At 47.7% G+C, this 27014-nt stretch overlaps 1 protein-coding gene; it reads right to left on the bottom strand.

Annotated features, from left to right (window-relative positions):
* Positions 1-1272: 1272 nt before the first annotated feature.
* On the bottom strand, positions 1273-3589 carry GSTUM_00008462001 (uncharacterized protein). XM_002840058.2 has 1 exon: positions 1273-3589. The coding sequence occupies exon 1, from the start codon at positions 2918-2920 to the stop codon at positions 1718-1720; it is 1203 nt and encodes a 400-aa protein (XP_002840104.1). The 5' UTR covers positions 2921-3589; the 3' UTR covers positions 1273-1717.
* Positions 3590-27014: the final 23425 nt, after the last annotated feature.

Raw genomic sequence — 27014 nt, forward strand, 5'->3', positions numbered from 1 at the left:
TCCGGAAGGCGCCTGGGCTGAGTAGGAGGTACGGTATTTGTGGTTCATATTATAGTACAAAGATCCTGTCTGTGCCCCCTCCCCCCCCCCCTATGTCCGTCGGTCCGTCCTTTTGTAATACCGGGAGTAATGATAGCAGTTATCAGTAGTAGTCAGCGATAGTAAGCGGTACGCACCGTGGACCCGATGAGCCCGTCCTCGTAAACACCAAAGGTAATCCCCCTCTCCCCATCTCTCCCCGGATTTCGTGAATATCGTACAGCATCATACATCAATCGCATACGCCGACAGTGGGGAGGGCAAAGGGGATAGGCAAACGAATGAGTAAAAAACAAGGAATATATCCCTCCGTTCAAACAAGGACTTTACCTCCCTCCCAGCCTTATACCAAGCCGGCAGCTGCAGCCGCCAGCTTGTACGGGTACTGTACCGGTACTCGAGTACAGTACAGTACGAGTACAGTACGAGTATGATACACCACATGCACACAGTTACAGTACACACTCCTGCCATACAGGAACCTACAATTGCGAGACCCTACAACAAGTAAAACCCCCCCTTCTCCTCCTTCTCCTCCTCCACATCAATACCACACACCCCCAAGCAAAAAAGAACAAAAAAAAAAAAGCAAAAAATAAGGGGGAGAGGGGGAAGTACTCGAGCACAGTAAAAAGGCGGTTAGAGTAATAATAGCAAAGTATCGTCAATTGTGGACAAAAGCGAAAGTCATGCTTCGGGTGGAATATCCACTTTTGGTAGCTTACGGTGGTGTGTGGTCTACATACGAGTAATCCTCAACTCGACTCAACTCAACTCGACCATGGATGGATGGATGGATGGATGGTGGCAAAACTGACTAGCATGAGGAATAGAATATCATACATAAATCGGTACTGTACTCGAATACCTAAGTACATACGACATCTGAATACCTGCCCAATGATACCCAACTTATCCGCCAAACCAGCGAAGGAGAGAGAGTGTGTGAGGGAGAGTGTGAGAGTGCATGAGAGTGAGAGGTGAAGGACCTTGTCAATGCTTGGTTGCGTGGCACTTTGCTATGATACTGTAACTCGACTGGCTTATCGATAAGGCGGGGAGTGGGGTTTCGAGTTTCGAGTTTCGAGTTTCGAGTTGCAAGCCTTAACTGAAGAATTGGGAAAGATGATTACCATTATTGTGATATGGTCGGTCGAGAAATCAATGCTAGTTGCCGATATGGGAAATGTATATCGCGACGCACAGGTAATCATAGATATAATACCTTAAATATAACGATAAGATGGAAAGAACCGTGACATTAACAATCAATCAGGCCCCTTTTCTACCATTCCAATTCCCTCCCCCCCCTTTCCTCTTGTGAGTCCAATCTACCTAAGGAAAAGTGACAAGCAGAGAGTATGAAATTAAAAAAGAAAAAAGAGCAAACGTTGGAAAGAAAAACGGATGCCGGAAAGAGAGAAGGCATAACCTAAACGACAAAGGGAACCCAAAAAAAAGTACTCCAAGTTGTGTGATCTCTAGCGGCTTTTCTCGTGACGCTCCGAAGCAGCCCAGGTACCCAGCCCTAGGCGCATGAAATCCCCAGTCCCAATCCGATAAATAAACCCCAGGGGGATAAGCAACAAACGATCGAACAAATGTTACGATACGAAAGAGAGAAAAAATAAAAACAAAGTTCTGCTAAGAGTGTTTAAAAAAGGTAGGGCAAGGGAACTTATACAAGCATATGTTCGAGCTCAACAAGTTGTGGAAATTCCTTTATTCTCTCAGAGTGGATGTCAGAATCGCGGCATCCGTTCTCCAAAAATTCTTCCAAAAGCAACAACTCTTGAAAATCTTCTTTGTAGGCTACGTCCTGAGCAGGAGTTGGCCGAGGAAGTGGCCGCCTTCCAAAACCTCCATATCCGAAATAGGTTTGCAGACAGCTCTTGGTTCCGACGACACCTCCCTTAATCGCGCCCCAGTCACCGCGAGCAACAACCGCTTGCATCTTCTCAGCCTCTTCGTTTCTCCCATCAACGTAGAGGTTAAAAACCTCTGCGCACGCTCTCGGAGCGATATTTGCAAGTCCGCCAATGACGCCCTTGCCGCCCGAAATCAAGGATTGTAAGGTAAAATCCGAGGACCCACCCATCGTCATAAAACCACTTGGCGCGGCATTCGCGACTCTAGCGAGCTTCCCGGTGTTGCCGCAGGTAAGCTTGCAGCCAACGATGTTGGGATGCTTCGAGAGCTTGGTGAGAGTGTCCGAATCAAGGTCAATTCCTGCTACGGCACCAGGGTAATTATAAATGAGAATGGGGATAGGTGATTGGGTGGCGATATCGCTGAAAAATTCGTATTGAGACTCCCCGTTGTACAAGGCGCGATAGTAGGCTGGGGGAAGTACCATGGCGTAATCACCTCCAGAAAGCATTGCGTCGTGGCATAACTCGATCGACTCACGAGTGGACTGAGCCCCACAACCGACAATCACCGGAATATGGCCAAAGCCGGCACCATCCAAAGCTTCCCGTGTCGCAGCGGTGACAGCCCGGCGTTCGGATTGGCTCAGATGGACAGCTTCCCCATTCGAACCTTGAGTAACAAGACCAACGATACCAGCTTTCACTAGGCGTACCGAATGACTTCTGATTATGGGCAGATCGAGGTCCTCGGTGACAGGATCGAAAAACGCGGGCGTCGGGGCATAAATCCCGGGACGAAGAGGACGATCGGTCTCGTGAAATAAATTCCCACTATGAGTCTTCAGATACGAGTCTGTAAGGATATTCCTCTTGCTCTTTTTCCCGTTCGAAGCACGATGATTGCTGCCGAGGTGGGGGGCGCCAGCTTCGCTATGTAAGGCAAGACCGCTTAATGATAGAGTGACGTCGTTATCGCTATGTCCGGAATGTTCGTTGGTATGAGGAGGCATAGTTGTGAATGATTTAGAGAAGTTCGGGATTCACGGTGGGGCTAAGGTAGTGTTCGGTAATAGCAGAGGGGGGTCAGATATATGCGAGACCTAGGCAAAATTGAGGAATATATAGCTGAATAGTAAAACAGGAGAGGTGGGGGAGGGGGGGGGGGCGACAATGATACTGAAGATGCTGATGATTCTGATGAGCAAACAAAGGGGGCAGCTGGTAGTCTTTAAATACAGTAGTGTCTGAGGATCCATAGCTGATCTCATCCTAAGCAAGAGGGCACTTGGATAGGTTTAGGAAGTGAAGCATGATGAGCTCTGGGGCGTAAGCCCTGATGAGGCGTGCTAAATCAAAAGCTGTACCTACTATACTAGAGTATACCGTACCCATAACCCACATATTCCTCTCCCCCCCCATTTCCTATGTCAAAACACTCCCGCAGGAACCAATTGAGGAGCAACTTTGTGAGTCCAATCCCCCACTGGGAAATCTCACGAGGCCCTCCGCCGAGACAAGCCAGAGGCTCTGAACAAGTGACACCCAAGGCGGCCAATCTTTGAGGGAACAGTTCGGTGCATACTATAGTTCACGTCACGAGTAGAGGAATGTATGAACCCAGAACGGGGAAGGGAAGTTCACAGAGACGACAGCAAAAGAGAAAATTAAGGTGAATTGTGAGTGGACGGAGAGTGAGCCCCTGCCATAGGGACCTAGAAAAGAACTACCACCGAGCGAACAAGCAATCAGTAAGAAATACACCGGCCACCAGTGCCGGTGGCTTTTTTTTTTTTTTTTTTTCCCTTTCCCCCAATCCCCCAATATTTCCATTTCGATCCTCCTTTTTTCGCCCTCTCTCTATTCCTTTTCCTAGTAGCTCCTATCTATATCGGCAGGAATAGTCGTATCTACATCAATATCAAAAAAGCGCTACCGGGAGGTAGGCAACCACAGGCGAGCAAGCAAACGAGGGAGGAAAAGACCGGCGACACTTCTGGGAGGACGCGGGTGCGTGTGGCCGAGAGGTACAGTGAATACAGCAAGAGTATAGTGGGGCACGACGGGAGCAGAGGGAAGAGGAGTAAAAAGGGAATGATGCTGTGTGTGAGCGAGTGTGAGTGTACTCGTAAGGGTGGATGAAGTGAATGTGTTAATCTGGGTGGGTACCGGTACCGGTGTGAGACTGTGAAACCACGAGGGTGGCTTCCAGAGAAAGATAGTGCCATCCCACAACTACGGGTCGCAGCGGCGTGGGGGGTTCCTCACAACACCATCCGCCCGTCAGCCCATCAATCGTGGGGCTACAACTTACAACAAAGAAAGGCTCACAATAAAGAAATGGAGGGAAGAAAAGAAAAGAAAGAAAAAACAGGGACAAACTTGAACCCAAAGCGGAATCAAGTACCGGTAACCGAACCCTTCATCAAGCTTGCAAGTGATTCTGAGCCATTCCAAGACCTACGATATGCCAACTTCAAGCGGTTGAGTAGCCAAAAAGCATTTTGATAGACACTGCTCGGACAACCTTCTCGGGTATCTCACCACCTGCGGTTGAGGAGGTTACAGTACCGGTACTGTAGGGGTCAAATTTGGTTACGAACGGAACACAGATTTCTGCCAATGCTGTTCCCGCTCCTCTCCTATAATTCTTTATATTATGAAGCCTCAGACATACAAGTACCGGTGCAGTACTTGGCTGAGTCGAATGGCTCTCGGCCGCCAAGCACATCCATCCTGATCCACGAGGGAAAAACAACATTACCGGTATTATCGGTATGGAGCGGCTTTTACGGTGAGCGTCAATCAGAGACAACTGGGCGCTGGGATGACCACCACTTCTTCTCTCTCTCTACGCACTTACGAGCCACGGCAATTGGTCTGGACGCCTTCTTTCGCCATTGTTTTTCTTTTTCTCAACATCTTCAGCGGTAGCTTGCCACCAGCAGTTTTCACTACTCGAGTACAGTAGTAACAACCGGAAAACTTGGGTGAAGAATTCATCTTCCTTGGGAGTCTAATACAGCGGTTAGACTATGGAGATGATGATCCACAGGAGTAAAAAGGCTACTGGAGGAATGCCGGTCGAATGTATGGCCACAAGGTGAGCATGGCTCCAAGTACGAGTACAGTACAGTACCAGCGTAGCTGTTCCCAGTAATGGAGCGACAGCAACGCGCCCCGCACCACTGCGCACATTGGTTTGGAGGACAAAAGCCAGCGGAAAGCCTCGTCCACAGCTGGTCGGACCTACCCCCGTTTTATTACTCGAGTGTGCGACTCGAGTACTGGTACCATAGGGCCCACAGTACACCCTTTTGCAAAATCTCCTCCACACAGGAGGACTCTCCCGCCGTACCCAGCAAAGCCTGCCAACCGTTCCCGGAGTTCATCCAACTCTAATATTTTTTTACCGGCGGCTGAAGCAACTTGATCCAAACCACAAGCCCCATTCAATAATGAACATAAATAAATAAATATGCTTATATTAAGTAAACCTTATCAACCTATCTAGGTAACTATCTCACACACCCCACGGTGGCAGCTACTACAAGTACTCGTACAAGAGAGAAAATGCAGACCCGTACGGTCTCCGAATACTGTGCGGTATTCTGTGACACTGTGGCCCGCTACGGTTCGCCACCCAATCCCCTTCCCAAATCCCTCAACTTTAATTAAATTTCGGAGTGGAAGTGGTTCTATTCGAGCACTCTATCACATTAGATTGATTGACAACTGGCATATATCGTATGGGGTAAGGGTGCTGCCCTGGTCATCCCATTTCTGTGGGCAGTCAGAACCGGTATTGTAGCGTACTGTACGAGTAGATTGGCGATACATGACTGTGATATTGTACTCTAACAACGTACAGGGCCGTATCAGCAGCTCCTCAATTGTGCTACTGTACGGCACTGGCACTGTTCAAGCTCTCCCTCCCGCTCTTTCTTATTCTCCATACTTTTTCCTCCCTTTTTTTCAGCTGGAAAGGATATCACTGTGATACTCCGATATCGGCAACCGAACGCCCAGCGCCGAGATGTCGGAGCTGGAAACCTTGTGGGAAGTTCGGAAATGTACTCCTACTTGCAAGGCAAACCCACATGATCGATGACATGGCGGCAAGGGGGGGGGGTGCTCAGAGGGTCCTTGAGAAGTTTTTCCGATCTTTCACCTTAAGTCTGATTTGTTCTCACGAGGCTGTCTCCATTTTATTGGGACCCAATTGCTTTCCCATCCTTGTGCCTAACATTTTTTTCTTCCTCATTTCTTTTTCTTTCTTATCCTCGTGGGAAGCTAAGTTACCCCCACGTATAGTACTGTTAATAGTACGAGTACTCGAGTTACGGCACGCATTCCAACGTTTCGCTTCCAGGTTTCCGGTTCCTGAACTGTTTGATGGGAGGTGAAATTGATCCCCTCGAGACCAACACTCTTAGCATGATACGGGTAACCGGTATTAAGGAAGTGTACAGAGAGTTTAACCCATTTTGAAAAGCAAATTTCGACAAAATAATTACAGGGGTACAGGACAACAACCAAATGGAAAGTTGGGAATCTTGAAGCGTTGATGCCCGGGCCCAACACCCCACATTCGACTTACTCGAGTACCCAGGATCCCCCCCCCTTTACCCTCACTTTCCTCCCCTTGCCTTGTCAATCTCCCCTTTCCCCCACACGACAGACGTCATCCCAGAGCGAAGGGAGAACACACACACACAGCTGTTTCCTCGACGGAGCTCTCCCACCGGTGAACCAATTGGACAAAGGCTCCCAAACGGAAGCCCAATTCCCTGGGTTTCCCATTCCAACATTTGGCACGGCCCCCTTGCACACACAGCCTCATCCCACGCTGTCTTTTTTGTTTTTTTTTCCACTTCTTATCTATTTCTCTGTTTCATCCGATGAACCACTCTCCCACTCGGGTTTTCTGGAAGGGAATCCTCGCATCCAGTGTGCGGAATTGGGATAACGAAGCCAACATTGAGCATTTGTTGGGCTTGTTTTTTTGTTTTTTACCTCACGGTATGCGGCATGGGAGTCCCGGGACATTTGGGCTGGGTTTGGTGTGGGCGCTCAGATGTGCAGATAGCTTGCCATACTCGAGTAGACTACCGGTACGGTACTCGAGTACAGACTCTTGATCCCTGCATTTCGGGTACTTCATACCGGATCCCGTGCTTATCCACCTGTCCTCACTTTCGCTTATGTAGGACTTACCGAAACCTGTACGAGTACTAGTACGGTGCAGTACAAGTACAGCACTCGAGCACAATCTGGAAGCGTTCAGGCCAGCTGAGCGCCACATGATATCCGTGAGTCCAGATCTGAAGGCTCTCAAATCCTTCTCCACCACCACCACCATCGTCGTCGTCCATCATTATCGAGATGGTGGGCTGCTGAAAGTTTTGATTACCGGTATCGTATCTTTTCGTAAGAGTGGAACTGGAGTTAAGCTAAGGGCAGCCGAGCCAGCGAGAAGGCACAATAACTTCCAAACCGCCACAACTCTGAGCAAGTATTGGTAGCGAGAACCAATTGGACAGACCTTACCGGTAGCGCGAGTCCGACTTTTTACGAAAGGATACCGGTACTCGAGTATCGTGCTCATGTCATGGGATCGAAGTCGCCTTTTTTTCCCGTGGTGGCAGACCGAAAGGGGCGTGGCTTTCAATCCTGCCATATGGGTACGAGTACGTACGGTACGGTACTGTGCTCGAGTAAATTCCCTCGAGGTTGCGAATGGGAGCCCAAAGCTCTCAGAGCTTGATTGCGCAACAGCGTTCGTTCACTGGGGGGGGGGCGTACTGAAAATTCCGCTCTGAAGAATCATATACCGGCATTGTGAATTCTCGAGTTCAGTGGCTTGCCAAGCTCTAATTGCTAATTAAACAGATGGGCAAATTTTTTTCCCAGCCTTTAGCAAATCTGCCGGTGCTCGTACTGTACCGGCGCTCGAGTATCATACAAGTACAATATTACTTGTACCACTTATTATTATTGTTATCACACGCAGGTACGCACGCATGAAGGACTATTGGTACATGACATGACATATGAAATGGGATAAATGGGATATGTACCCATTGACATATCGGGCCCTTCCCCAATTGTGCTCAATTCCGATGATACCTGTGTTCACCATCGCAGTACCGAACCTACTTGTACCATCATTGACCCGAAAGCGGTATCACGGCACATACACACGGTACTCGAGTACTGTACAAACGATGTCTAAGATGATGGGAAAGAAAACCAAGTACCGTAGAAGCACAGTCACAAAGAACGAAAATGTAAAAAAAAAAAAAATTTCGGTCTCCGTGCCACGGTCAAGCGTGGGGAACGGCAAACCGCCATACCGTATATCGGATCGCAGTGTGAAAATCGCCCTATATTCCTCCACGGTTACCGGAGAAAGGTGTTGATCAATTCGCAAGTAAGCTTTCCAAAACCGACCAAGCCCAAGAAAAGAAAGTAGGGAAGAAAAAAAAAAAAAAAAAAGGAATCTACCCCGCAGGGACTAATGTTGCGACATCTTTCCTTCTCTCGGGGTCCGTGTGTGCAGGCTTTGGATCTTTGAACATCATGGTTAAATTCGCAACCGGGCTGGAGTTTTTAGATCCTGACCACTTGTTCCTCCTTCCTACGAGTACTGTACTCGAGTACCTTAGTCTAACGGTTCATGATACCTGCCTACTTTCCATGTTTCCAGTTACTCGAGTATATAACGCCGTTTAGATGTTGGCGGAGAATAGATCCGCCAAAGAGAGGGGAAAAAAAAAAAAAAAAAAAAAAGACATTGGTGAAAAATTCTGTTCGCTATAAGTATCATAGGTAATTTATTAAATTTGTGTCATAGGTGAGGTATTGTACAGTACGGTAAACCGTCGTCGCAGTATCATACCAAGTTGTATCATACAAGTATCATAGCAAACTGGATACCTAATCATGGATTGCTCGGGCGTTGTTCTCACACGACCTCATTCCCATTCCACACATCATTTTCATTCCATTCCATTCGACCACATGTAACTAAATTATGCCTCTATGCGGGAACAACAATGCGAGAGGTTTTTTTTTTTAATTATTATTATTGTAGTTTAAATCACTCGAGTGGGTAAAAGGTACGACAGGTACGGTAGGTATGCTCGGATCCGAGGAATAACTGGTTTTTACCTCAATATAATAGAAAAAAATATCGTCAACGTGGATTTTGCTTTTAATCCCTCTCTTTTTTTCTTTTTTACAGCGGTTCTCTTAACTCGTAGTACCGTATATCATAAGTAAAATCACCTGGTCCCAACACTCGGACCTCCCCCCCTTCCGGTTGGCTCAAGGTCCCTTGCATACACTATTGTACAGTACAGTACACTAACTCTAAACATGATGAGCTCGCGTATTACAATCTTCCATAGTTAGTTCCATTGGTCAGAATCTAAGCAAGAGAGTCGGATTTTTTTTTTCGCTCGACGAGGGGACGAAAAAACGGAGTCTCGAGGTTGGGCTATGTATGACATGTTACAAGTTACCTGCTCTGCCAGTACGGTTACTGCAACGGTTAGCCTATGCATTATATATATATATATATATATAGCTCATGTCTTGAGCTGGGAAAAAGTTGGTGAAGTGTTTACTCTTTGTTTCGGGGGAATGGAACGACAGATCCGGGCCGACCGACCGAGCGAGCGACACAGCTCCTTACTGGAGTACGGTAGAGTGGAGGAGGGTGTGTGTGTGTGTGCTCGTATCGTACTGTACGAGTACAGTACACAAAGTCACAGCACGGCGGTACACAAATAATAATGGTGCACTGTACCTTGTACAAGTACCGGTAGGTAGGTAGGTTGGTAGGCTTTTCCGCAGTATTGTCGATCCCCCAGATCACGCTCTCCAAATCCACGGGTTTGATAAGTTCATTTGGTGGTGTGTGTATGTACTCGAGTATGTGTGTGTGTGGGTGGGTGGGTGCGAGGGGGGGGACATTTACCTCCCCTTTGTGGCCCCGGCTGTGACAGACGGCTACATTCGCCCTTTTTATCAGGCTACTCTGGACATTTACCGCCAATTGGGACGCCTAGGCTAATATGTTGCTTGGGAGAGAGGGGAGAAATGAGAGTTGGGTTGGTGGTGGTGGTGGTGGGCCAGGAGGATTGATGTGCCATGTGCGCTAATGATGGCTCGCGTTGACAAAGGGGAATTTTGCCTATTATTCATGTCCCATTTCCCCATTTGTGTGCGGTGGCTGTCTTCGGTTATTCGGTATTCGGGATAATTGGGCGTTGCTGTGCGCCTTGACTAATCCGCTCTCCCACTCGCGTGGCAGGGTTGAAGTGGTGGTGGCGGTTACCATACCTGTACGAGTACCATACTCGAGTAGTCTACAAAGTAGGAGCACTCGCACCCTAACTTGTCTGCTTTCCACTCGACCGCGCTAGTACCGCACATACTCGAGTACCGGTGCTCCTTGAAGCCACCAGATCAATCAAGTGGGGGGAGATTTCAGGAATGAGAACCCGTCTACCGCTGTGCATACCTGGACCGGACGCGGAAGGGAAGGGCGGCATGTACTGTACTCGAGTATGATACTCGAGTACGGTTGGCCTGGACTCTTGGGATTAACGTAATCGTACCGGTATGTAGCCTATTGTTTACCACAATTGTCGTGCATTGTGAGCCATATTTTCCAGCGGGTTCTCGCGATTCTTTGAAACTGTGGAGAAGAACGCCGAAGCGAGCTATCATACTCGCAAATTTAGTTGCCAGTTAGCCCAGGGGTAATGATTTAGTGCGGGGGAAGTGACGGACAGACAATGGCATGCGTTCCACTTGCAAGCTTAGGATTATGCCCCCCCCAATTCTTATTTCTGCCAAGGACCCTTGATTCGTGTTTTCTTGTCAATCAGTCACACGACATCAGGATACAATGGTAAGGGGAAAAAATATATCTCTCATCCTGGCCGGTCTTTTTTCTTCTTTTTTTCTTTCTTCCCTTTCTTTACTCGTACTATTATTGTTCGAGTTATAGTGCCGTACGGTAGTCTGCATGCCATATTTTCCGTTTGTAATGATTTTCGCATCGTGGCGTCTGCTAGTATGGCGTGAAAGGAAAAATACGAGCACCTTGAAACCAAGTAAGCTGCTGTGCTGGTACAGTACCGGAAAGTGGAAAATTTTTCCTTAATTTCGAAAGGTATCTCAAGTGTGTGGGGGGAGGGTTTCGACTGGAAGGAAGCGGGCACTCCGGAGGTACTTTCCCCCCTTGGATGCTTTTATTGCGCTTTGTCTGTTTGCGTGGGATTTCCCCCCCTCATCAGGGCACGTGTAGTGAGGGGATCTTCGTAGGCTCGTGCTGAGAAATAATACTGGAGGTTAAAAGGCGCTTTCGAAACGGCTTACACGCCAAATACCCGAGCGCTCTGGCGTGGTATTGGTAGCAGTCTTGCGAATCATAGCGCTTGAGTTATGCAAGCCATCGGCTTGCATAACTGAGTTGGAGGGGTCACGCTGGGTCTGCGAACGATCTGCTAGACTAAGGTGGGACACCACTTTTCAACAGGATATGATGATATCCTTGTTTGGATATGCTTTGGGAATTCGTCTGACTCCACGTTTTATGGATCTGCAGGACCCGCTGCCCAATAGGTTAGTGGGAACGAGTACGGCTGGAGGAGGGGGAGGTGGTGGTGGTGGTGGTGGTGGTGGTGGTGGTGGAGAGGGGATGGGGGTTCTCTGGAAAACCCGGCCACCTAAACCCTACCCACCACCACCGCTATGATACCACACCCTACACCAATTTTCACATGGAACGTTCGCAATGATTTGTTGCATGAAAACCATCTGAATACACTGGTAGAGGACTCCCCGCCAAGGATGCATGATATATTGCCCGTTGGAAGCCCGCGGGCTTTCTAACCCGACTTTTGATGAGTTAACGCTTAATATGTCCTCCTATCTTGCATATTGCATATCAACCTTCGAACCGAATCCCAGTTTTTGGCGTTTTCATTTGGTTTTTTTCGTTTTTCATTTTTACTCCCCTCTGGGGGGGGCAAGCGTTGATAGGTCGAGGCGCCATTACCGACATTGGGTGTGATCCCATGTGCGGTACAAATACAAGTAGTCTATTCCATCCCTAAATCATCCACACAACCATTGTTGCAGCTAGCCAAGCGCGGATTTTCACTTGGATGTTCGACAAATTGCATCACCGAGGTGTGTGGTCTTGGAGACCTATGATACTCGCACCTCTGTGACTCCTGGCGGGGCAGAGATAGGGTAGATTATGGGTTAACTTATGCGGGGAAGAACATAATATGCACGACATGATAGCTGGCATTTATTCTATGAAGAAAAACAGGAAGTAAGCAGCCAATAGCGGCTATTAAGGGAAACCCAGTAGCCCCCCTCGAAGGGGAAAAAAAAACCGGAACCGAAGAAGAATAAACCAAATTAAAATAGAATGAAATACTTGCTGCTCGTAAGTTAAATTAAGTAGGATAAGACATCTTGGACAAGTCAACGAACGACCTCGCCACTCTTTGATCTGGACTCTTTTTGCCAGCACACATTTCGAATCAGCCTAAACGATAATAAGCTTATTGTGGGGAGCATTGTTCTCGCGGGGTGGCCTGCTGAGATCTGATTTAGATTAGGAGAATTGAACGGGCGATTGGGGATGTATTGTGCCTTGTGACCACCCAAGTACTCGTAGACCAATTCTCTTGAGTGATTACTACGTTCTAGAGGCTCAAATCCTCAGCAAGTCCTCAGGGTCTGTGTTTTCCCTTTGGGCTGTGCCTCTTCCGGGCGGGGCCCCTACAAATTCCCCGGGCCAGTTCGCAATATGCAATGTATTTCTGGCTTCGCCGGGGGGTAAGTTCGCCAGCATCCACAGACGCACTGAGTGACTAACTTTGTGCGTTTTCCAGGTCGTCACTAATGTCAGCGGCATCTGGCCCCACTACCCGTATTCTAGCCGGGGCGAAAGGGAGAAAACGAGGGCTACTATTCCGAGTGATATTACCTGTAAGCCCACGATCAAGTTCAAAAACATCGGAGAATTATAGCGAGGAAATCGTTGATGTACTGACGATCGGCCTCTCGATAAGCAGGTCAGTGCGCCATCCCAGGTCGCACTCGAGCATCGACACCACGCATGCCCCGCACAGCCGATCCGGAGAAGTGCGAAAATCGAGAAGGAGAGAGGATCCATCATTATCGCGCAGCGCTGGAGAATGGGATGGCTCGAGCTGCCGCACTTTTGGGGGCCACCACATGAGTCGAAACCAGCGGATATGACGCTTACGACGCTGGGCGGGGGAATGTGCATCGTGGTAACGCCAACCAACGTTATGTTCATCGTAGGCGAGTGATACTGTGTGTAGAAGAGGTGCGATTTGAAGGGGCTCGCAGGATGGGCGGGTGAGTGGTAAGGCAAGTGGCGTCGTTCTATTGCAGTGGAATTTCTCAATGTTTCGGGCCGATTCACAAGCATTCTTGGCCGATCAGTTTGTTGTAAAATAATGGGATTCCCTCTTACATCATGGAAATCTTTCGACAGGTCCGTAGAGATGACTACAGTATGATGCGAGCGTTGACAGTCCTGACGTGCTCGCGTGTCCTCGACGCAACGGGAAAGCCGAACGACAAAGGAAGGGGTCCTGTCCTACGCAACCCCGGGCCAGAATATTTGTTACCGGCTCGGGTTTTTTTCAACAGACCCAGATCCATAACGACCACAATGTTCCTTACAGTCACGCTAACGTGGTCCCGAATCTCCCGATTCTGATATCAACTGTTTTGTGTGGTAAAGGAGAAAAGAAAGGAAAGGGGGAAAAAGAAAAAGAAAAAGCCTGGCTCTTCTCCTCTCGTAAGTGATAAAACGTAGCTTTACGTAGTTGACCACGTGCCCTGCCTTCGAATGTTGGGCCAGAGGAACGGGAGAGCCGCATGAACGCTGCCAATCACGAACGAGAGTCTCATTATGACGAGAGACTCGTCATCTCTTATTCTCCGCAATCATCACACCGGAGGTGCTATGTGTGCGATGGTCGATTGGCGTAATTGAAATGAGAAAGAGAAAAGGGAAGAAAAAAGGGGGGCGGGGTGGGAGAATCACTGGGCTGGAAGGTATGTATCTCTCGAAACAACACACCGGAATTCCTCGAATTCCGATTTGGTTCGCCAAACTGGCACTGAGGGAGGGATACATGAGTGGACTTGTGTGGTCAAATAGGTGACTGGTAGGGCTAGTTTATCCGAGTGATACGTGATGACCACGATGGACGTAGACTTCCTGAGGAGGGGACTTTTAATAGCCGGAGATATAGGCGGTATTTAGAACGAGACAACGCATGGCCGGTGGTTGGCTGTCTTGAAGGTATCGAGTGATCTGCACTTGCAGCCTCGGGCCGGAGGAAAAAAACAAAAAAAGACGCATCGTCAGTCCACTTTGAACTGTGATTTTCCTCGCAAACCCCATCGAACACATTGGATATTGGAAGGAAGGGGGGAAGTTTGACCTCATCGCCTAAGGGGTTTGCTGTCATTTTTTGCGGGGAACATGATCTGTGTCGTATCAGTGTTTCCTGGGCCTCGCATTAGGGAGGATTTTACGACGGATAGCTAAAGGAGGGACACCAATTGGGTTATGACCCATCTTATTTTCGGAGACGTGGATGATCGGGTTGACGTCTCTATCGACATCACTCCCACAGCCTTTATTTTTGGAACGTCGGTTACACAGATGGGGCCGGAGCCGGGAATGGAAATTCTGGAATGCCAGGGAGTAAAACATCGTATTTGGAGGAGCGATTTGGAAGCTTATACTGTACCCAATACTGGCTGCGAAATGGCTGATTTGTTGACTCGGTCGCTCCAATGGACTCTCCCCAGCTCACTCGAGATCCACCGCCTCGCGCCATGTTCTGACTGTTCACCAATTGGAGTTGTCTCACGGCTCCGCAAACGTGCCATTGTGAAACCTGTGGGAAACTTTTGAAAATCACGTGCTTGGGAAGAGTTCTCCAATCACCCTCTTGGCCTTACCTTTCTTCCGGAGGATCAACTGGCTGGGAGGCCGCACTTGCCAAGCGTAAAGTGTATGGCTAGATTCCAGTCAGCTGGTCAGTTGATCTCCTGCGCTTGGGTGGAAAAGTCACCCTCACAGGTACAACCGGTATAAATTCGCAGAAGGATCAGGGGCATGCAGGGACGAGTGATTAATAGTGGTCTGTGACCATTTCCTGATCGGGGTTTCCGGTTGATCAGCAGGAGGGTGTAATAGGTAAAAGCGAAAAAGGTTTCTACCGTCTCTTTTCCCTTCTTCCCCCTGGTGGCGCAAGTGTGCTGGGACATTGGGTTCGGCTTTGCGGGAGGCAGGAGGAAAAATGCGACTTCTGACGCCATTACCCCACCGTGAGCTTTCACACACTACGGCTGACTTGTAGGATCTCGGGCATATAAATCTTTCTTATTTGGTCTATCATACATATTTTTGCCACCCAAGCAGTACCGGTATGTTACAGATGCGGGTCGGTCCGGAATCTTGTCAGGTTGGTTTCCACCTGAGCCCCTTTGCTCCGTGGCGGCCCGTATCTGCTGGAGCCATGTTTTACTTCCAGAGCAGGGATTTTCAGATCTGGTTGGTCGGCGGGACGGCCTCGGAGTGGTCAACTTTGTTTCAAGAAGGTTCCAGACGATAATGCCATAATTGGAGAGTCAAGAAAAAATAATAATAATAATCATAGCGGGGAGAAGCTTCTACCGTACCGTAGGACCGGTTGGTGAGCTAGAGTGGATAGATTTGCTTTTGAAGGGGCTATGCACAAGCCACTGGTTGTTTTCTCCACTTTCTAGCTGACTTGGATCGCTAAGCTAATCGAGTTATATCCAGGGATTCTCACTCGAAATAAGCCAAGGGTGGGGGGTGGTGGTGCCTATGTGCCTCCAACAGGGGATGGCACTCGTTATGCCCACGACAGCGAGGAACAAAAATTGTCGAGGGCCTCCTAAAAGCTTGGGATATGAGCCCAACCAAGAGTTCACATCATATTCAGTGATATCCCCCCGGGTTTTTCGAAATCCCTCCCTTCTTTCTGCCTCCCCAAGGTCGGTGGAAAAAATATGACCAAGGTATGCTGCGTTACGTAATTTTTTTGTAGTGAGATGCTTACACAATTATAGGTTACACCACAAATCCAGACTGCGACCAGAGTTTATGTTTGTTCAAGAACTAACGGTTCGATCATTGACCAAGCGGAATGGCTAACTTAGATAATAGTTCTAACGGTGTGCTCGAATTCTTGTTTACGCATGACATCGCATACTGCGTTATAATTCCTGAGCCCCGAGAACAGTCTTGCTATGGCCAGGCTTCGGGCCCGTAATGTACAGTACAGCATGCCCCTAAGGGTGAATCTAAGCCCAGGGCATCCATCTTTGTGGTCTTGACAGGACGGGGAGCAGAAATCGAGAGGCGCTTGAGGCAGATGGGCACTTGGTCGTCCGTCGCGTCTGGACGGCTGTCAGCGGCGGACACCTATAGCACCGCTACAGGTTTCTTTTAAGTTACTCGAAATCTATAAATTAGCTTTCGGACCGAGTACCGAGTCCACGTAACCTCTTCCCCTTACATATCTTTGCCATCGGATATTCACCACACTGATGGAAAGAGCCTATAGTACGGTGGAAGGAAAACAACGACAGTTTAACCAGGGACATAAAAAGTAAGCTTTCAAGAGCAACCCGGAACAGTTCCTTTCGCATACAGTTGCGCTGCCATCCGAGACCTGCATTTGTTAGGACGATTGCAGTTCCGGGAAGAGACCCGAGAATAGTTCCTTCTCGACCTCTAACTGCGGAATCTCTGGGAGAACTCCTGAAGAGTCTCGCCCTGCTGCAAAAATCGGGTCGTGCGGCCATAATAGCTCTCGTAGATCCTGTATTCACCCCAATGCTGTGTCAAACGTGAACCCAAAGTCAGTCTGTGAATCTAGCTTCGTCAAGTTGTTGGCGATCCAGTTCATGAAGTTCGCGTACCGTAGTGTATTTCGCTATACAGCAAAAGACAAGACGCTAGGTGAATCCTTCGTAGTCCCCAGTCGGTCAGCTGTCACTCGTAGATACTGTCTTTAAGACTATACAAGTTGTCTTAGAGATGTTTATATTATGTCGCAGTACGATATCTCTAAGAGTTTATGCCCCTAAGGAAGCAGTTTATCCCACCTAGGAAGTCAAGCAAGTCACTTCTATCCCTCGTTCCCATACACATTCGCCTCCAATTTCACCGCGATTCAGAACGGTCATACAAAATCAAATATTGAGTAATATAGGGTGAAAATGTTCTCCTAAATCTCGGTGCTGGGTATATAATAAATTATGGGATGAAAGGGGAATCGCAATCTGTAGCCTTTATATAAACACCCAAGCTACCTCGCCCGGGGCACCCTGCTACTAAGACAAAAAGAAAGCAATTCTCAGATATCGTCTTCCTTAGTTTGTTCTTAGTGAACGGGCAGGCAGGCAGCGGGGGAAGCTCGTTGGACAGGTGTCGACTGTTCGAAAAAAAGCAAGCGCGGCTCTACCACGCCGGCTAGGTATACTGCAAGCAAAGCATAAGGCTCTTTTCATCCCTCCTTCTACCATCGCCTCCTTGTACTGTACTGATATAAAAATGTTGCCATGGAAACAAAATAAATCCTTGGCCTGAAATTCCCTGGTCGGACACTGCAATAATGATAGTAAGCAGTAAGAATATTTAACAATAGGGTCGGTAGCATCCGCTTAGATTCTGCGTGACACCCCTGCACACTATAATACTTGGAATTGAAGGTGATTTCGGCCATTCAATACAACAATCGGATCACACCATTACGCACAAGTGTAAGCAGTTGAGTAGAGCACCAATAAACAGATACCTGGTCTGTATGGGTTTTAATGGCTGTGTTTTTGCTCTATTTATTCTGGTTTGAGTTTTCCCTGAGCGCGGTACTTTATATCCCACAAAGCATTTATTATATTATTATGGGCATGCTGGAGGGGGTTCCCGAAGATATGTTGGAAATATATGATATATAGGGGCAATGGTACTGGAATTTCCACGGCACATCTTCCTCCGATAGATATGCCTAGGCTTCTACAAGTTTCCCTAAACATGAAATCCATTGGAGATGGGAAGAGCATAGCAAAATAACAGAGTGGTCAGGTTTGGGGGATACTTATAGTACAATAATAAGACGGATAAAGGCGCAGGGTGAGGATAAATCAAGACCGGGATGGTAGCACTAATGTGGATCAGCAATGCGCAGTAGCTACTTATAGTAGATGATCTCCGCCACACGCTGGCAGTCGCTCCACCAAATGCAATGCTGGCACCATCCCTTCGACGTCGGCACTGGTGGGTTGCTGCCAAGGGCTTATTGTGGTGGACATGGAGGCATCAAATGTGCGACTAATCCACTTTACTCTCTAAGAGTACCTTTCCGCTCATCCAGATATTTTCAGCAGGCCTCACTCAACAATTGTAGAAGTCTACTTGACCTATCTGATTTCCTAGCAAGTCCAGGCCCTTTCGGCCTTACCATCTCTCGACACCAGGGACACACCATTTCTGGAATATTCTTTTGTGCACAGGAGCGTCCATGCGCAGTTGGAACTCTCTGAGTGCGCGAGATTGTTTGTGCTGAAGCTATTTCTGGAGCCTGATTGCCGCGAAGGAGATTTTTGTGGGTATACGCTACCTGTACCAGCTGCTCGTAATAGACGTGAAGAAGTGAGGAAGATGCTGAACGGGCTTGAAGAGGTCAATCTCGAACAAGACGCATAATTGTGGCCAGATACTACTCTCACATGCTGCTGCCCACAGGCACGACGGAGTTCCCAAAATGCTACTCAGGTGGGACGACATCAACCCAGTAAGCCAGATAACGGCAACCAAAACTCACTTGTGCAATTGTTCCGGGACATCACTCTACCGAAACACACCTGTGCCGGAGCGAAGTGTTTTTTTTCTTCTTCTAGCAGTTTCTTGCCGCTATTTCTACAACAAAAAAAAAAAAAGAGACCCAATTCTGAAAAGTGCTTAAGTGCTAAGAACAGAGTGATGTAATCAGGATGCATGAAAAGAATAATGGAGAGGTAGGCTACGCATTGCGACTAGAATTACAGTAAAGCTATATCGAAGGCACAAACAATCAGTGAAGCGATTAGAGCAATACATGGTAACCTCAAGAGGGTAGAACATAAGCAAAAGAGAAATCAAGTAACTAAAAGATGTGTAGTCGAATTACGACCATGCCCCTGGACACCTAAAGGCACTGGAAATGAAGCAAGAAACAAGGGAAAAAAACTCGACAACTGTGATAGTAAAAGAAACAAAGAAGAGGGAATCCTCTTCCTCGATGCAAGGGGCCGGGGTGAGACGGAACAAATTATCACCTCAAACAACCTCAATCGGCCCCATCGCTCCATTGTTCAAGGCAACATTAAAACAATCGACCAGGATGGAAAAATCTGCCATCCATCGCTCCTCTTCCTTATCCATAGTTTCAAACAGCAACTCAATCTTCTAACTCATCTTAAATTCTCCATCAAAGGAGATCATTCTCCAACTATCTCCCATTGTGATGAATCCATAAACTGCGCCACCGCCGTTACAATCCCGCATGTCCTTCAGAGAGAGAAAGCACTGCTTTCTTGCTTCTCCGAGAGAGGCCTTCTTTGCTTCAACAACTAAAACCTATTTCTTTTGACCGAGAGATACGTAGTCCATCACCACGAATTCCTCCATACCACTAGTACTGGAATCGGTCGAGGTAATCTCCTTTTCTCGAGATAAGTGTAGCTTCTGCGTGGTATGATCTTTAAACAAACTGAGTAGGGGATAGATCATAAGAACTACAAGATCGTTTATGTTGGCCTCTTTAAAGTCGGGATCGGCCTCTGTTGGGTATCCTCCCACATTCATGTAACTCACCAAGCCTTTATAGACATCCCTCTTCGCCCACAATACCATGTCCTCTCCCAACATAACCCTTTTCCCTTCTAGCATCTCCTTGACCGGGATTCCAGGTAAGGTCAATGGAACATTCAACCGCATCTCCGCTTGGTGGATTGTCATTTTTGAATATGAGGAAATTGTCCACTTGGACTTCCTCCCTTTTACACTGGTGCTCTATCCCCCCGTAGTATCAGGGACTTCTATCCAGCAATTAGTAACTCATTAACCTTAGTGCAATAATAAAACTTAAATATTCTGTTCAACCTACTTGTCAAGTTGTGATCCCGAATACCCACCCAGGAATCTTCGGTGGTGGCCATGCTCTTTGACCTTTTCTTATCTGCCATGTGACCCATTGTCTGAAATGTCTCTGCCCACCAATCAATGACCTATTAGCATGCGTGTTGATAACCAAATATAGACATCCTCCAACTTACTGGTGAATTGTTTAGGCTGTTTTGCAGCAGGGCTGAGTGAAGTACGAGAAAAGCTCGCAACGCATCGAACAAACTTGGTGGCCATCGCCACGGTGCAAAATTTAAAAGATTGTGAAACCTCCTGTAGGGATGTGGCTATCAGATAGCAGAGGCGGAAAGGTAAATTTTGGGGAAGAGTCAAAAATTGCGGGTGTGAGGACGTTTGGAGCTCAGGATGAGGTGGGGGCGAAAATAATTTATTTTGAACGGGTCAGATGGGTGGGGGGCTCATAATAATGCCACGTGAATGAACGGGATGGAAGGCCTTGGCAACGACTTTCTTGGTTGGGCGGGGGGGGGGTGCTGTGCAACAGGCTCAAAACCCGGAACTGCGGAAAGTGTGAATGTTCAGCTGGAACCCAGCACCAGTATCCCGTGATGTAGAGATCTAGAAAAAAGTTGATATCATACGCGGGACATGTTGTACTTGTAGTAGTGTAAAATTATGGGGGACCCTTGTAAGGAGATCTCGGAAATTTGGAGTGAGACAAACGGCAGGATCCTGCAACCTCCTCTAAGGTACCGGTAATTAAGTTACCCGACTACTGATAACCCGGTGTGCCTGGCCTTCTTGCCCTACGATAGGGGGGTGCTCATCGAATATCGGAATGCTGTTTCATGGTGTAGTTGGTTTTAACACCACGGAAACCCCGAAACGCCCAAAAGGTACTCGTACAGTACTCGAGCAATCAAGCTTTCACCCTAAACCTAAATAGGGAGGCGGAGAGTCAGTCTTTGGTTGAACACCACTACACTATTAGACTACAGAACGATTTTGCTCTCCCCCCATGAGACCCAACTCAGCAAACATTTGTGGGGGCCGAACCGCATATCCCGCACACCCCACTGGCCCCTCCTGGGATCCATAGGGCACGATTCTGGAGGAGCGTAACCCATCCCTGTGACTGGAGGTAACCCCATGGAAAGGATGTACGGTGGAACTTCCCATAATTCTAGCAGGTTAGGAGTAGCGCGATGCTAGAAATAAAGGGAACATGGAATATGGAGGGGGGTCTTGGCACAGGAGACGGGGGCATGATGCCAATTGGAGGAACGAGTGATTTCACATGACGACAAAGGGAAAAATCTAATTCATGATAAGTATGATACAAGTCGGGTAACTTAATTACCGGTAACTTAGAGGAGGTTGCAGGATCTTACCGCCTGTCTCACTCCAAATTTTCCAAGACCTCCTCGTAAGGGTTCCCATAATTTTACACCTCTACAACATGTCCCTTATATGGTGGAGGCCGTCTATACACATTACTAAGTGGGACGCTCTGGGGGGTGCAACGGGGGACGCCTTGGCATTAAATTTTGCTGAACAACAATGGGTTGAGGTTTAAATTACTAGGGTAGTTCATATATTTTCTCTATTATTAATAATAATATGATAGTATGACATTACTTATTTTTATATTTACGGGGAACAGGAGGTGTCTACTTTTTGATTATGTCATATCTCAAATATGTTATTGGTTGGCCCTATATACATGGTTTTTCTACCCTAATTTTGCCGAGGCGTCCCCCGTTGCGTCCCCCCGCGCGTCCCACTTAGTACTGTGTATAGACGGCCTCCACCATATCATAATTTTTTTCTAGATCCCCACATCATGGAATAATAGTACTGGATTCCAGCTGAACTTTCACACTTTCCCCATTTCCAGATTCCGAGCCTGTCACACAGCATCTCTCCACCCAAGCAAAAAAGTCGTTGCCAAGACCTACCACCCTGCTTCATTCACATACGTGTAGCTTTACTACTGTATAATACTCCAATCCACCCAACCCTTTTTTTCTCCCCTCAACACCTCCGCAGCTCAAACAATCCATACCGCAATTTTTAACTCTTCCTCTCACATTTACCTTTCCACTGCTGCCATACGAGAGCCACATCCCTGCAGGACACCCCACAATTTTTTAACTCTTGCACCATGATGACGGCCGTCAAAGTTGTTCAATACATTACAAACTTCTCTTGCGCTTCACTCAGCCCTGCTCCAATGCTGAAGAGCGGATTGACAGCACAGCTGCACCGCAGATTTGTATCCTTGAGTGGGAAGGATGGGGAGGCGGTAGCAAAAGTGGATCTCGGGAGGCGACAAATATATGCCAGTAATTTCATAAATAATACCGGACTCAATCCTGCGGAGGTTGGGAATAGTCTGACGGCAGGTACGGTGATGTTCCCTTCTACCGGTTTCTCACTCTCTGCCTTCCGTTCCGTATTTCTCACGGGGCGATTGGGAAACTAGCAGTAATGGCGAATAGGTGTTCTCAAGCAAACCACAATATTAGAAGTGGGATCTCAACCAATCTGCCTTGACATGCAAGCTACAACTCCTACGGCCCCTCAGGTGCTCGATACTATACTTTCCGTTTATAGCGGTCTATACGGATATCCCCATTCATGCACACACACCTATGGCTGGGAAATAACGAAGGCGATTGATGTTGCACGTCAGCAGACTGCAAAACTCATTGAAGTCCATCTGAAGGAGATCGTATTCACCCCTGATGCCACAGAGTCAAATACTTCTTTGATCAAGCGTGTGGCAATGATTAACATGTCTAACAAGCGTATCATCACATCGCAGACTAAGCATATGTGTGTGTTGGACTCGTGCATACAATTGCAAGACGAGGGGTATGGTCACAAGTATCTCCCCATCGAGAACAACGGCACGATCAATCGAGAACATTTGGAGAAGGTGATCTGCCCGGACACGGCACTAGTTTCAATTAGGATGGCCAATAATGAGATTGGGGTCATCCGGCCGATGGAGGAGATCGAGAAACTGGGTGGAAAGAACGGAGTCTTCTCCTGCACCCATGGTACGCAGTCCGTGGCGAACACTCCCATCGACGTCGGCAAGTGGAATGACGACTTAACGAGTGTCTCCGGCCCTAAGGTTTATGGACCAAAGGATATCGGGGCCCGTAATACTCGCACAGACCAAAAGTCAGGATCGCCCCGCTCATCTCTGACAGTGGTCAAGAACGTGGTCTTCGCAATGGAACTCATGCACACCCCCTGGCGTTTACCTTTGGAGAACCCTGCAGAATTGCCCAAGAGGAGAATGAGGCATTCCCTTTCTTCCCCCAGAGCTCAATCTGCCCCTCTACCATACAGAACAACGACATACACAAACCCTATCACAACAAACAATCCAAACAATTCACCAGTCGGAGGATGTCTATACATTTGGTTATCAGCACAATGCTAATGGGTCACTGATTGGTGGGCAGGAACCTTCCGGACAATGAGTCACAACATGGCAGATACGAAAAAAGGAAAGCGCAAGGCTACTGCCGAAGATTCCAAGGTGGAAATTCGAGGAGCCAACTTGACAGGTAGGTTTAATGGAATGGTTAAGTTTTGGTATTGCATCAGGGCTAATTGGTTAATAATGGCTTGGTAGAAGTCCCGAATACCGAGGCGGACAAGAACAAGGATGAAAACATGAGAAAGCGCAAATGGGACACCTCGTATTCAAAGATTACAATCCGCGAAGCGGAGCGCAAGTTGGGTCTCAGATTGAACCTACCTCCAACTCCACTGAAGCGGATGCTCGAAGGAAAAAGTGGTTTATTGGAACCGGACTCATTATTGAAGGCGAAGAGGATAATCTATCAAGGCTTGGTATTTTACCTGGAAGCTGGGGGATACCCAACAGAGGCTGATGCCGATTTCAAAGAAGCCAACATAGACGACATTGTGGTCATTATAATCTATCCCATGGTCGCTCTGTTCAAACGTGAGACCAAGCGGAAGCTACACTTATCGCGAGAGAAGGAAATTACCTCGATCGATTCCAGTACTGGTGGTAACGAGGAATTCGTGGTGATGGACTACATATCTTACGACCAAATGAAATACGTTTTGGTTATTGAAGTAAAGAAGGCCGCTCTCGGGGAAGCAATAAAGCAGTGCTTTCTCGCCCTAAAGGACATGCGGGATTGTAACGGCGGCGGTACAGTTTATGGCTTTGTCACGCAGGGTGATAGTTGGAGAATGATCTCCTTTGATGGAACTTTCACGGTGAGTGATAAGATGGAGTTACTGTTTGGCAGTATGGGCGAGAACGAGGAGGAATGGATGGCGGATTATTCCATCCTTGTTGAATGTCTCGATGTTGCCCTATACCATGGAGGAAAGGACCAGGTTCAGGTTGTTTGAGGTCATAATTTATTTTGCCTCATCCTGGACCCTAGTTTCGGGAGAAGAAGATTTCCTCTTCTTCGTCTCCTTTACAGTCATAGTTCCGTTGTTTTTTTTCCCCTTCTTGCTTCATTTCCTGTCTTTTTGGGTGTCAGGGGACCGGATCGTAATTCCACTGCAACCCTTTTTGTTACCTAATTTGTCCTTTGCTCTTCTCCCACGGTGCTGAGGTTACCCTTAGTTACTCTGATTGCTTCACTGATTGTTTGCGCCTTAGATATAGCTTTCTTGTAGTTCTAGTTGGAGTACATAGCCTATCTCTCCATTATACCTTCCATTAATTCAAATGACATCATTCTCTTCCTAGCGGTTGAGCACTTTTCGGAAATCGGGTTTCTTTTTTCCTTTTTTTGCAGAAATAGCTGTGAGAAACAATCAGAAGAAAGAAAACACTTCCCTGCGGCGCAGGTGTGGTTCGGCAATCTGATATTCTAGGACAATTACAGGCGTCATTTTTGGCTGGTATTGTCTGGCTTGCTGGCGTTGACGTCTTCCCACCCAACTAGTATTTTCTCGCAATGTAACCACATTTTCATACCTGGAGTGTAGGCCGCCAGTGGGTGGGGTGTATATATATATGGGGCTTCTCACTCTTTGTAAATTATTTACCTAGCTCCAAAAAGAGCTATCAGCAACTATTGGTGGTATTATTCAAAAGGTTGAGTGATTTTTGGTGAAAAGGAACTACCACCCCACCATTCCCGAATCCACTAACCTTTTCCATCACCCGACCAGCAGTTGTGAGAACGGGGGACGTATCCCGGAGCGTTGGTAGTACTATAGTACTCCGGGGGAGTGCGTGGGCAAGTGCTGTCGACGGTGACTTAGAAAATAGGTGTTTGTCGAGTGATGTTTTGTAGTCTTGATGAGTATAGCTATCAACGCAAGGAAGGGATGGCGCCGGTAATAGATACTGTGCCCTCCTATAGGGCATCCGAATCCATTGTTGAATAAACCCGATAAATGGAGGGCTATCCGTCCGCTCCCGAACGCTTTCCCCTGTCTCAAATGTTATTCTAGGCAGTATGGATACCCATCGGGATGCGCGGTCTGCTGGATAACGAGTGCGTGTAAGACCTCCTCCGCGGGCGTCTTAGGGGTGGAAAATGGTAGAGCTCCTTCTCAACCTGTCACTGCGGAACCCCTCAGGAGAGCTCCTCAAGCGCCTTTCCCAGCTGCACAAATCGGGTCATACGGCCATAATAGTTCTCGTAGATCCTGTATTCGCCCTATGCCTGTAACTTATCACACGTAAACCCAAAGTTAGTCTGTGAATCTAGCTTCGCCAAGCTGCTGGCGATCAAGTTCATGAAGTTCGCGTAGTCTATTTTGCTGTGCGGGAAAAGCCAAAACCCTGGGTAAATCTTTTGCCTCCAATTCCACCGCGATTCAGAACTGTCACGCAAAATCGAATGTCGAGTGATATATGGTGAAACTATTCTCCTTAACCTTTGTCCTGGGTATATTACGAAGTATGAGATGAAACAGTAATCGCAGTCCGTAGCTTTAATATAAACACCCAAGCTACCCCACCTGGGACTCCCTATCGTCTTCCTCAGTTTGTTCTTAGTTGGGCGGGTATCGTATCACGTGCTCTTATCGTCATTCTGGCCTTGTACTGATATAAAGGCTGATATTGAAACAAAATAAATAAATTATGGACCTCACTTGCCGTGGTCAGGCGCTGCAATAACGATGGTAAATATTAAACCTCTTTAATAATATTATTAGGGTCTGTGACACCTGCTTAGATTTTATGTAGCATCCCTTCACGCTATAATACTTGGAATTAGCAGTAGAGTAATACAAATAGTGTAGACTTTTAACGACGGACCAGCCATCTAAAAGGCTAATTGAGTGGGAAATCTACTGTACCTTCCAGTGTTCGCAGGCGGCCAGGCCGGCCTGCGGATAGCCGGCAGATGCACAGTCCGGCCCGGCCAGGCTTTTGGTGGGCTTGCAGGCTTCATGAATGCCTGGCGGGGCCGGCAGGCTTTCGGCATATGCCATCTGATCAGTAAATATTTTGCCTGTGCAGCTGATATCGGAAGATACCGACAGATACCGGAAGATGCCGATATCTGAAGATGGTTACAGATATCTGAAGATGCCCGAAGATATCTGAAGGTGTCTGCACCTATTTGAAGATGCCCACAGATATCTGAAGACGCCTATGGATATCTGAAAGCCTGCAGATATCTACAGTCCGGCCAGGCCCAGTCAGATAGGCCGGTAAAGCCGGTCGCCAAAGAAGCCCAGGCCGGCCGCTTGCGAACACTGGTACCTTCTGACTTAGGAAGCTCATTTCGGCCGTTCAATACAATAATCGGATCGCATGATCACATATAACAAGTGTGATCAATGGAGTAGAGCGTGAGTACACGGATACCTAGTGTGTATGAGGCTTGGTATCT

The sequence above is a fragment of the Tuber melanosporum genome (genome assembly GCF_000151645.1).
Source record: "Tuber melanosporum whole genome shotgun sequence assembly, scaffold_47, strain Mel28".
In the NCBI taxonomy this organism is placed as follows: domain Eukaryota; kingdom Fungi; phylum Ascomycota; class Pezizomycetes; order Pezizales; family Tuberaceae; genus Tuber; species Tuber melanosporum.